Source organism: Carassius auratus, unplaced genomic scaffold (assembly GCF_003368295.1).
Source record: "Carassius auratus strain Wakin unplaced genomic scaffold, ASM336829v1 scaf_tig00216860, whole genome shotgun sequence".
NCBI classification, from domain to species: Eukaryota; Metazoa; Chordata; class Actinopteri; order Cypriniformes; family Cyprinidae; genus Carassius; species Carassius auratus.
This window is the reverse complement of record NW_020528772.1, coordinates 58763-71723: the sequence shown is the minus strand read 5'-3', so window position 1 is coordinate 71723 and position 12961 is coordinate 58763. Positions and strand designations below refer to the sequence as shown.

Here is a 12961-nt window from a genome sequence, read left to right as displayed (position 1 = left end):
GCAATAATTTTCTTATTTATATAATTTAATATTTATTTAAATAATTAATTCATTTTATTTATAATCTTATTACAAAAATAATATTTGAGAATACATTAACAGTATTACTGAATCATTATTATTAGAATGATTTGAATATAATAAAAGTTTCTATATTTTACAAATACACACATTTCAATTGATTTCTGTTTGTTTGTTTGCTTGTTTGTTCCCCCCAGATGTGAACGAGTGTCAGCTCAGTGATAACCTGTGCAGGAACGGTCAGTGTGTGAACATGGTGGGCACCTATCAGTGCTCCTGCGACATGGGATACCAGGTGACACCCGACAGACAGGGCTGTGTGGGTGAGCAAACCTCCAGCAACATCAACATTCACGAAGCAATTCACTCTCAGAAAAACACTCCATCCAAAACTCAACATAAAGGTAAATGTGCATGTTCTCATCTCCTTCAGATATCGACGAGTGCACCATCATGAACGGCGGCTGCGATACTCACTGTACGAACTCTGAGGGCAGTTACGAATGCAGCTGCAGTGAAGGTTATGCACTCATGCCTGACCTCAGGACCTGCGCCGGTAACACACACAAACACACACTTTTATAAACACACACACACACACACAGACTGACCCTCGTCTCTTCCCGTAGACATCGACGAGTGTGAAGACACGCCAGACATCTGTGACGGCGGTCAGTGTACGAACATCCCCGGAGAATATCGCTGCCTCTGCTATGACGGCTTCATGGCCTCCGTGGACATGCGCACCTGCATCGGTGAGTTTATACGTGTGTGAGCATCAGAAACTCAACCAACCTTAATTTGGGGTTTCTATTACCTTTAAAAAAAATTATAATAATAATTGAATTATTCACTTTTAAATAATTTTATGTTTCATTTAATGGTTAGTAACCTTGATTTATTTCATGAATTTATAAAAAAATTATTTTAATTTAAGTAATGAAAATAAATAGTAAAATAGTTTACCGTATTTTTCAGACTATAAGACGCACCTGAGTATAAGTCGCATCAGTCCAAAAATACGTCATGATGAGGGAAAAAACCTATATAAGTCGCACTGGACTATAAGTGGCATTTAATTAGAACCAAGAGAAAACATTACCGTCTACAGCCGCGAGAGGGCGCTCTCTGTTTTTAGGGGTAGGCAGCGCCCTCTCGCGGCTGTAGACGGTAATGTTTTCTCTTGGTTCATTTCAAATACATTTTTAGAAATAAGTTGCACCTATAAGTCGCAGGACCAGCCAAACTATGAAAAGAAGATCGAGTTATAGTCCGGAAAATACTGTAACAAAATTATTTAACATTATTTTTAATTAATTCACAGTAACCTTGATTTATACAATTATGTTTTTAATTGTATGACCTTAATTAATTATTAAACATTTTTTGTATGGCCTTAATTATTAAACATTTTAATTTACATTTAGTTTATTTTTATTTTAATAATAAAAATAGTTATGCTTTACTTTGAATTAAAGTTTACATTATAAAAGTTATACTACTTTTATGGTAACTGTGATTTGTTTTATTATTATTATTATTATTATTATTATTATTATTTTACTTTAAAATTATTTTACAATTATTTATTTCTAAGTAATTTAAATGTTTACTTACCCTGTTTTATTTTCTATATTTTTAATGAAATATAAAATTAGTTTTTCATATTATAAAAACTAAAAATTGTTTGTATTATTTCATTTTTAAATATTTTTTTCAGATTTATTAAGAAATTTTTACTTAATTTGATATAATGTAATGTGAACGTGAAGTAATCTTGATTTATTTGATTTATTTTTAAATAATCAAAATAAATACAAAATAATAACAATTAACTTTTAATTAAATAATTAAATCAATTTAATGCTTAGTAACCCTAATTTATTGTATATTTTTTTTAATACAAATTATTAATTCAGGTTGGTTATCATTTCATTTATTTTATATGTTGATATTATTTACTTTTTATCTTTCTTGAAATTTAAATAATCTATTTAGTTGCATTCTTTCTTTGTATAATTTCATTCTGATATTTAGTTGTGATATTGTAGTGTTTAATTTATTAGTACGTCTGTATTCCATTCTAATGTAATCTTTCCTGTCATGTATTCATCCAGATGTCAACGAATGTGATCTGAATCCTAATATCTGCCTTCACGGCGACTGTGAAAACACGAAAGGCTCCTTCATCTGTCACTGTCAGCTGGGATACTTCGTCAAGAAGGGCTCCACGGGATGCACAGGTACCACAGAGTCACACCTGAGGACTTCAGGCCGCTTCGGGATCATGCTAGCTGGTGTAAAGTGTTTGTTTGTTGGCAGACGTGGATGAGTGTGAGATCGGGGCTCATAACTGTGACATGCACGCCGCCTGCGTCAACGTCCCGGGGAGCTTTAAGTGCCGCTGTCGTGACGGCTGGGAGGGCGACGGGATCGACTGCACAGGTGAGTGACGAGAGCCGCGGATCGCCAGCGGAGTGGTAAAGTCTGGCTGTGGTTTGAGGTTGTTTTTGTGATGCTGCAGATGTGGACGAGTGTGTGACCGAAGAACACAACTGTAACCCGAACGCTGAGTGCATGAACACGCCGGGATCGTACCGCTGCTCCTGCAAAGAGGGATTCAACGGGGACGGATTCACCTGCTCCGGTAATAAACAACGCCGTTTTTGAGTTTTTCCTTGCTTTTTAATTTAATTAAGTTATTTTATTTGTTGCTTGTGTGTTTACTTTTACATGTTATCTTTACCTATTCTTTTAATTTTAATTAAGTAATGAATGCATTTATTTAATTGTTTGGAAATCTTGATTCATGTTGTAATTTACGTGTGTAATTTACGGTTAATTACAAATTAAATAAATAATTTATATTTAATTAAACATAATTGTAATGTTTAGGAACCTTTATTTTGTGTGTTTGTGTGATTTACGTTAAACTATCAAATAATTAATTATTTATTGCATTAATATATTTACTTTAATCGATTTGTGATAAACATTTGTGTAATTTACATTTAATTTAAACTTAAAATTAAATAACGAAAAAATAAAGTTATCTTTACCTATGAGTAATCTTTAAATTTTAATTAATTAATGAATGCATTTATTTAATTGTTTGGAAATCTTGATTCATGTTGTAATTTACGTGTGTAATTTACGATTAATTACAAATTAAATAAATAATTTATATTTAATTAAACATAATTGTAATGTTTATTAACCTTTATTTGTTTTGTGTGATTTATGTTAAATTATTTAATAATTATTTTTTATTACAATAATATATTTGTGCAATTGACTTTTAGTTTAAACTTAAAATTAAATAATAAAAGATAAAGTTATCTTAACCTAATAAGTAATCTTTTAATTTTAATTAAGTGATTAATGCATTCATTTTATTGTTTGGAAATCTTGATTTGTTATGTATTTCTTTGTCTTATGTGTGTAATTTCCATTTAATTAAAAATTAAATAAATAATTTCCATTTAATTAAACATAATTGTAATGTTTATGAACCTTTTTAATTTTTTTGTGATTTACTTTAAATTACAAAATAATTATTTATAGAACTCGTTATTAATTAATGTGTTAATATTTAATAAACAAATAAATTACAATATAATAATAAATTATGCTTAGTTTTATGATTTCTTCTAATAATATAAATTATTAAATAATTGACTAATTATTTGCTAAATATACAAATTTGAACACATTTATAGGTCAATATATATATATATATATATATATATATATATATATATATATATATATATATATATATATATATATAACATTTATATAATTTTACATAATTTTAATTGAATTAACTGATGTATTTACTTATCCATTAATATTTTTGTATGATGTATTTAGTTTCATTTTTTATTAATATTAATATTTATCAACTTTATAACTTATACATGAATTTTATTTATAATTTTGTTCATAATAATTTATAACTACATTGTTAATACATAAACAGTTTTAAAAGATAATACATAATTTTATTGTTTAGTAACCTGGATTTATTTTATTTATTTATTTATTTATATACAACTTTATGTATAAATTTAATTCATGTTTATTTTATATTTTCTTTGTATATGTGTACGTGTTTAGTAATGATATTGTAATGTTTATGTTATATCTGTATGTTAGTATTTTTCCTATTTTATCTTCTGGTTTATATTAATATCTTCTTTGCTCTGATGTCTGGTCTTGCGTCTGTTGATGCAGCATGTTTTCTGCTAGAGCACTGAAGGTAACTGAGGCTTGTTGTTTGTCCAGACACGGACGAGTGCGCAGATAACGTGAATCTGTGTGAGAACGGTCAGTGTCTGAACGCGCCGGGAGGATATCGCTGCGAGTGTGAGATGGGCTTCACCCCGACTGAAGACAGCAAGGCCTGCCAGGGTAAACACACACACACACACACACACACACACACACACACACACAGAGAGGTACAGTAACACACACACACACACTCACTCTGTCCGCTCTGTGTCGTCCGTCAGACATCGACGAGTGTAACTTCCAGAACATCTGTGTGTTCGGATCGTGTCAGAACCTGCCGGGAATGTTTCGCTGTGTGTGTGACTACGGATACGAGCTCGACCGCAGCGGAGGAAACTGCACAGGTGACACACACACACACACACACTCACACACACCCTGCACAGGTGACACATACATACACACACACTCACACACACACAAACCTACACAGCCATGTTCACAAATCATGAAAGATTTTACAAGATAGTATTTGATTGTGAATTTTTTTCTGTTTGTGCAATATACACAAAAAAATTTGATATTAATATGTCAATGAAATATTTATAAGAAATTTATTTTATTTTAATAATGTGTGTTTAAAAATAATAATAATACATTTTTATAAAGAAAAACAACATAAAACAGACTAAATGTGAGCGTAGTCACAAATGTTTATGTTTCAGATTTTTTGTGATTTTTGTTTTATTTTACTTTTGTGTGTAATTAAGTTATATATATTAACCTAACATATATTAATATATATATTAACTTTTAATTGTTATTTTAAATAACATTTTTATTACATTAATGTTAATATTTAAATCGTTACATGTAGTTACTTTCCTTAATACATTTTTTATTTAATGTATTTTAAGATAATTTTGTGTAATTAAATTAAATGATTAAATTAATTGGACATTTATGGTATTTTAATTATTTTGTGTAATTTATGAGTAACTTCTAATCAAATAATTTGATATTTATTGTTAATTAAACATTTATATATATATATATATATATATATATATATATATATATATATATATATATATATATATATATATATATATATATATATTTGTAATCTAATTTTAATTTATTTATTTTATAGTTGTTTTAAGCTAAGTCTCGATTCATGAATTTATTTTAACTGAATTATTTTGTCATTTGAACAATTTCAAATATTTTGTCTTCTTTTAATTTAATATTTAGTAACCCTTATTAATTATATGAATGTATTTTTTTATTAAATAAATAAAATAAATGCTATAATTACTTAATTATTCTTAAATAATTGAATCGTTTTGATATACAAGCGTCTTACGAAAGAGCCATTGAGTCTTAATTTGGAGCGTGTGGTTTCTCCGTTTGTCTCTGTGTGTCTCAGATATAAACGAGTGTTTCGACCCTGTGAACTGCATCAACGGCGTGTGTGTGAATCTGCCCGGAAGCTACCTGTGCAACTGCCCTCCGGACTTCGAGCTGAACCCGTCGGGCGTGGGCTGCGTGGGTACTGAAACCGTCCCGTCTCAGGACCTCGCTCGAATCACGACGGCACTGAATCTAACGTCTCCTCTGTTCTCTGGCAGACACTCGTGTGGGGAACTGTTTCCTGGACACACTGGACCGCGGTGATGGAGGCATCTCCTGCAGCGCTGAGATCGGGGTGGGCGTGACCCGAGCGTCCTGCTGCTGCTCGCTGGGCGGAGCCTGGGGGAACCCCTGCGAACTCTGCCCGCCCATCAACTCCAGTACAGACACACCAGAGCACCACACACCACTCACACAGTGACACGTTCATTCGCAGTAGACGTCAAGCAGGGTGGCAAATATAATGATTATATATAGACATGTATGTACAATTTTATTCAGTTGCTGAAATATATTTATGCGATATTAGCTTCAATTTCACTTAAAGATATTTTAAAATAAGCAGCAGCTGATTCGGATCATTTGTGAAATATTAATAGCATGTTTAATGTGTCTATTTCTAGTGAGCTTTACGCATTAAAACAGCTTATGAACATTAATTGATAGAATGAAACAATGTTAATAAACATTAAAATCAAATAATGTAAAATTATTCAAAAGCAAATTGCTAATTTTCAATTATTTTCTGTTACAATGATCCAAAATTTTGAATTTGTGAAATATATTACAATTAATTTATTAGTTAATTTACTAATAATGTACAATTATTTAAAAGCAAATTGCAAATTTTAATGATTTTCTGTTACAGTTAAATGACATAAAATAATTAATTTGGGAAAAATAAGTTCATAATGTAAATCAAGTCTATTAAAAGGCATTGATTTCAGCAAGCATTTACAAAAGGGCCACTGATAATATAAATATATATATATATATATATATATATATATATATATATATATATATATATATATATATATAATTATACAAATTAATGTTATTTTATGTATAAATAAAATGTATGAATTACATAAAGTAAATAGTTATTTAACATTAGCTTATACCTATACTAAAACCACATAAAACTTGAATTCCAGCAATTTTTTGTCTTATTTACTGTCATTAAATAATGATTTGTACATATATCTCATTATAACGGCAGTCGTTCACTCTAATATCGGTACAGTGATAAATACATTTTATAAATATTATAATATATACAAAATTAAATTCTTAAGATTGCATAAAATTATGATTCATTTTTTATTCCCAATTACTTTCATTTCTTGTGGAGTGTAACAAAAATATACCGATATATCGGTAAATAGTTATTTAACATTAGCTGATACCTACACTAAAACCACATAAAACTTGAATTCCAGCTATTTTTTGTCTTCTTTACTGTCATTAAATAATGATTTGTACATATATCTCATTATAATGGCAGTCGTTCACTCTAATATCAGTACAGTGATAAATACATTTTATAAATATTATAATATTATAATATATATATATATATATATATATATATATATATATATATATATATATATATATATATATATATATATAATAACTTATTAAGATTGGATAATGATTAATTTTTTATTCCCAATTACTTTTGTTTCTTGTGGAGTGTAACAAAAACATACAGATATATCGGTAAATAGCTATTTAACAATGGCCAATACCTACACTAAAACCACATAAAAAAATTTTTTGTCTCATTTACTGTGATTAAGTAATGATTTGTGCAAATATCTCATGGTTATAATGACAGTTGGTCACTCTGATATCGGTTCAAGTGCACACACACACACAAACACATATATATACTGTATATAAACACAGACTGCTTGTATTCATGATAAACTGTGTGTCTCCTCACAGCCGAGTACAAAACCCTGTGTCCCGGCGGAGAGGGCTTCCGGCCCAATCCCATCACCGTCATCCTGGAGGGTAAGAGCGTATACCGTGATGCTGGACAGCGCCTGTGTTCTGTGTGTGTAATGACGCCCGCATCTCTGTCTCTCTGTCCTGCTCGTAGACATCGACGAGTGCCAGGAGCTGCCCGGTCTGTGTCAGGGGGGAAACTGCGTCAACACCTTCGGCAGCTTCCAGTGCGAGTGTCCCGCCGGATACTACCTCAGCCAGGAGACGCGCATCTGCGAAGGTCATCTGAGTTCACCTTATGATCGGTTCATTTTTATTATTTAGTAACCATTAATTAGATGTGTGACCATGAACCACAAAACCAGCTTTAAGTGTTACAGCATCTGCAATCTAAATAAATAAGCTTTCCATTGATGTATGGTTTATTGGAATCGCACAATATTTGGCCAAGACACAACTATTTGAAAATCTGGAATCTTAGGGTTTAAAAAAACCCAAATCTAAACATTGAGAAAATCATCTGTAAAGTTGTCCAAATTAAGTTCTTAGCAATGCGTATCACTTAACTAAAAATATATGTTTTGATATACATGTGTGTGTATATATATTTATTTATATTACAGTAGTATTTATATTTTCATTTCTATAAATATTTTAAGAATTAAATGTTCTTTTTAGGATTAAAAACTTACTTTTAAATACATTTTACATTTACTTAATTTCATTATTTAGTAACCTTAGTTGATTTTATGAATGCATTTTTATGATTGTTTATATTTTATGATAGTTTATTAACTTTGATTTATTTTATGAATGTATTTTTTATTACTTTTTAAATAATATCTTTATTTTTTATGTATTTTAAGTAATTCGTTTTTTTAATGTATATTATTTTAATATATTTAGAATATTTAAATTTTTTGTAACTTTTATTTGAATGTTTATGATGTGTAATTTTATGAATTTTGTATATATATATATATATATATATATATATATATATATATATATATTCTTTTTTTTTTTTTTTTTTTTTTTTTTTTTACTATTTTTGTTTTATTATTTTGCATGATTTCATTTTAATTATTGTGATAAAGACTTGCATAAATGTTAACTTCAGCGTGTCCGAAAGAGTTTCTGAGTGTCTGAATGCTGATGTTTTTGCTGGATTCTCTCAGATATTGATGAATGCACGGCACACATTGGCATCTGTGGTCCAGGAACCTGCTACAACACACTGGGGAACTACACCTGCGTCTGTCCGCCCGAATACATGCAGGTCAATGGAGGAAACAACTGCATGGGTAAGAGCCGCTCGTCGAGTTCGTCACCACTCAATCACAGCCTCTGCAGCTCAGCGGGGTGTTTTCTGCTTTGGTTTGACAGATATGAGAAAGAGCGTGTGCTATCGCAACTTCAACGACACCTGCGAGAACGAGCTGTCCTTCAACATGACCAAGAAGATGTGCTGCTGCTCCTATAACGTGGGCAAAGCCTGGAACAGACCCTGCGAGGCCTGTCCCACGCCGGCCACGTGTGAGTGTCTCTAGCGCCGCGCTAGTCATGTAGTGCAGGAGAATAACAGCCTTCTTTAGTTTACATCTGATGCCAAGAGCAAAGAGCTTTGAATAAATACAATGCAGTGCATACAATTACAACTATATAAATAAATATATCTGACGCTTTCTGAGGGTGTGGCATTCAAATTTTGGCTACTTTTGCTTACAGTTAAATAAAATAGTATAAAGTAAATTGCAGTGCATAAAAAATAAATTAAGCTAATGTATACATATAATTATTTTAAGCAGTCATTGTTTTCTGTGTTTGTGTGGCATTCAGTTTCAGCCTACTTTTGCATTGCTTAGTCTTGCATAATATACAATTAAATAGTATAAAACAAGTTGCAATACACACACATATATATATATATATATATATATATACATATATATATATATATATATATATATATAAATATATATATATATATATATAAATATATATATATATATATATATATATATATATATAATGAAGATATATATTCATTATCTTTTAAATTTTTTATTTTAATTTTTGCAGTCATTACTTAAATGTTGATTTCTAATGGGTGTGCAAATCAGATAAAAAAAAAAAACTGTCATTAGACTTGTTTTCTGAAGGTTGGGAATTAAAATTCTATCTCCATTTGCATTGAATAAAAGAAAAATGCATATAAATAGAAATAAATAAATAAAAGTAATTAAATTAACTATATTTAATGTATTAAAGTTATATATATATATATATATATATATATATATATATATATATATATATATATATATATATATATATATATATATATATATATGTGTGTGTGTGAATAAATAAATAATTTGGATCTTAGCTTTTGATAAAATGAAATAAAATAAAATGAAAATGTTACATAAAAATGTAAAATGCATTGCATCACATAAAAAACTCTCTCTATCAAAAAAATACATATATAATTCTAACTATTTTAGGCGGTCTTTATTTGGGTCTTGTTTCTAAGACTGGTGTTTCTCTGTGTCTCCTGCAGCCGAGTACCAGCTGTTGTGTGGAAACCTGTCTCCTGGTTTCATCATCGACATTCACACGGGAAAACCCATCGGTGAGTCGCCTTGAGCATCTCACTTCATCAGCACAAAGCTTTGCATGATCGCTTTCATAGGAGCGTTGTGTTTGCTCTCCTCAGATATCGACGAGTGTCGCGAGATCTCAGGAATCTGCACGAATGGCGTCTGCATCAACCAGATCGGCAGTTTCCGCTGCGAGTGTCCAATGGGCTTCAGCTACAACAACATCCTGCTCATCTGTGAAGGTACGGCACTCTGCTGCCTCCACACTGGAGACCGCAGTCGTGTTTCTTGACTTAACGCCGTCTGTTCGCCACAGATATCGACGAGTGCAACAGCGGCGACAACCTGTGCCAGCGCAACGCAAACTGCATCAACATCCCCGGCAGCTACCGATGCGAGTGTTCGGCCGGCTTCAAGCTGTCGCCCAGCGGAGCCTGCCTCGGTGAGTCCACCAATGAGAAAAGATGTGTTTTTGAGTTTTTGAAGTTGTGGCATTCAAACTCAAACTGCATTTGCATTAAATGCATTAAATAAAATACAATTAATTGCACACAAAATTAGCGCAATTTTCTGCTCAAAACCACTTCCGCAACTTCAGCAGGCGCAGAATGTGCTGGTATGAAGTTATTGGTTTTGAAAGCGAAACAAATAATGCAACTGTCAATATTTTCAATGCAAACACACTTACCGTATTTTTCGGACTATAAGTTGCACCTGAGTATAAGTCGCATCAGTCCAAAAATATGTCATGACGAAGAAAAAAACTAAATAAAAAAATAAGTCACACTGGACTATAAGTCGCATTTATTTAGAACCAAGAACCAAGAGAAAACATTACCGTCTACAGCCACGAGAGAGCGCTCTATGTCTTCAGTGTAAACTACAGTAGCACAGAGCAGCATAGAGAGGCATAGAGCGCCCTCTAGCGGCTGTAGACGGTAATGTTTTATATTGGTTAATTTCTCTCGGTTCATGTCAAATTAATTTTGATAAATAAGTCGCACCTGACTATAAGTCGTAGGACCAGCCAAACTATGAAAAAAGTGCGACTTACAGTCCGGAAAATACGGTACTTTTTATACGGTACTTTTTATACGGTACTCTGACCTTCTGCAAGCCCCGCCTTGTTCACGCAGTGATTGAGGGTTCATGCAATTAAGAAAAATAGCATTTAAATGATAATTTTGCCACAGTTTTTGCTTGAACATGTTAGACATATCTAATCATTTCTGTAATACATTTTAATTTTAATTTTGCAACTTATAAAGCATTAAAATTAGTATTAATTTGACATATTAAAACTAGTGTATGAAATGGCAAATAAAAATTATGTAATTTCATTTTCATTTTGCACCAAACGTTGCACAAATGTATTGGAAAATGTAAATGTGAATACAGAAATGCATTGCCATTTTGCATATTACATCCCAAATTGAATATTGCTACCCATATGCTTCCAAAGAACACACTTTTTTTGTGCATTCGTTTCTGCAAAACTGTCCTAACTTCTTGCTGTCAGAGATGTTTATCCACATCTTCATCAGATTTGTTACGAAGCACAGACTGTTCTCCATTAAAGAGCTGTGAGTTTGATGGGATCTTGTCGTTGTTCTGGTGTTGTGTCAGACCGTAACGAGTGTCAGGAGATCCCGAACGTCTGCAGTCACGGCGAGTGCATCGACACTCAGGGCAGTTTCCGCTGTCTGTGCCACAACGGCTTCAAGACCACGCCGGACCTGACCATGTGCATGGGTGAGTGTCTGTGTGGTTTCTGTGGTGTCAGACGCTCTGAGGCGAGTCTGGCGTGTGATCGGCTGTCTCTCGTTGTGTCTGGCAGATATCGACGAGTGCGACAGACAGCCGTGTGGAAATGGTACCTGTAAAAACACTGTGGGCTCCTACAACTGCCTGTGCTTCCCCGGCTTCGAGCTGACGCACAACAACGACTGCATGGGTAAGACAGATTCAGTTCAACTACTACAGCTTCTGGACGCTTTTTAGATTGACAAAAAAGAGCCTGTTGGATTTATACAGAGATAATATGTTTCCATAATCTGATTACGTGTTAATTTATTCCTTTTTCTTTTAATCATAATAAAACTTTACAGTTTTAAAATTGATATAAAACTTTTTCTAGTGTGATTTTAACCATTTAAATTTTTAAATAAATAATTAACCATTTAATATCACAAAGAAATCTGATTATGTTAAATTATTAATTTTTCCTTTAATCAGAATAAAACATAAATATTTTAAAATTGATTTGAAACTTTTCTAGTATTATTTTAAGCATTTTACTCTTTAAATACATAATTAACCATTTAATATCGTGGAAAAATTATCGATTGACAAAAAAGAGCCTGTTGGATTTATACAGAGATAATATGTTTCCATAATCTGATTACGTGTTATATTATTCCTTTTTTCCTTTAATCAGAATAAAACATTAATTTTAAAATTGATTAAAAACTTTTATAGTGAGATTTTAACCATTTAACTCTTTAAATGAATAATTAACCATTTAATATCGCAAAGAAATCTGATTGTGTTAAATTATTCTTTTTTAATTTAATCAGAATAAAACTTTAATAATAAAATTGATATAAAACTTTTTCTAGTGTGATTTTAACCATTTTACTCTTTAAATACATAATTAACCATTTAATATCGCGAAAAATCTGATTACATGTTAAATTATTCCTTTTTTTCCTTTAATCAGAATAAAAGATTCA

General features: G+C 31.2%; 1 protein-coding gene across 1 annotated transcript in view; it reads left to right on the top strand.

Annotated features, from left to right (window-relative positions):
• The window catches only part of LOC113099091 (fibrillin-2-like), a 66868-nt gene that overhangs the window by 36707 nt on the left and 17200 nt on the right, over nt 1-12961 (top strand). The window contains exons 28-46 of the mRNA XM_026264168.1: nt 219-344; nt 455-577; nt 651-776; nt 2139-2264; nt 2344-2466; nt 2546-2668; nt 4309-4434; nt 4539-4661; nt 5687-5809; nt 5889-6050; nt 7624-7692; nt 7781-7906; nt 8805-8930; nt 9013-9162; nt 10190-10261; nt 10346-10471; nt 10546-10671; nt 11856-11981; nt 12067-12183. Of these exons, the coding sequence (XP_026119953.1) occupies nt 219-344; nt 455-577; nt 651-776; nt 2139-2264; nt 2344-2466; nt 2546-2668; nt 4309-4434; nt 4539-4661; nt 5687-5809; nt 5889-6050; nt 7624-7692; nt 7781-7906; nt 8805-8930; nt 9013-9162; nt 10190-10261; nt 10346-10471; nt 10546-10671; nt 11856-11981; nt 12067-12183 (2319 nt within the window). The remainder of the gene's footprint in view (nt 1-218; nt 345-454; nt 578-650; nt 777-2138; nt 2265-2343; nt 2467-2545; nt 2669-4308; nt 4435-4538; nt 4662-5686; nt 5810-5888; nt 6051-7623; nt 7693-7780; nt 7907-8804; nt 8931-9012; nt 9163-10189; nt 10262-10345; nt 10472-10545; nt 10672-11855; nt 11982-12066; nt 12184-12961) is intronic.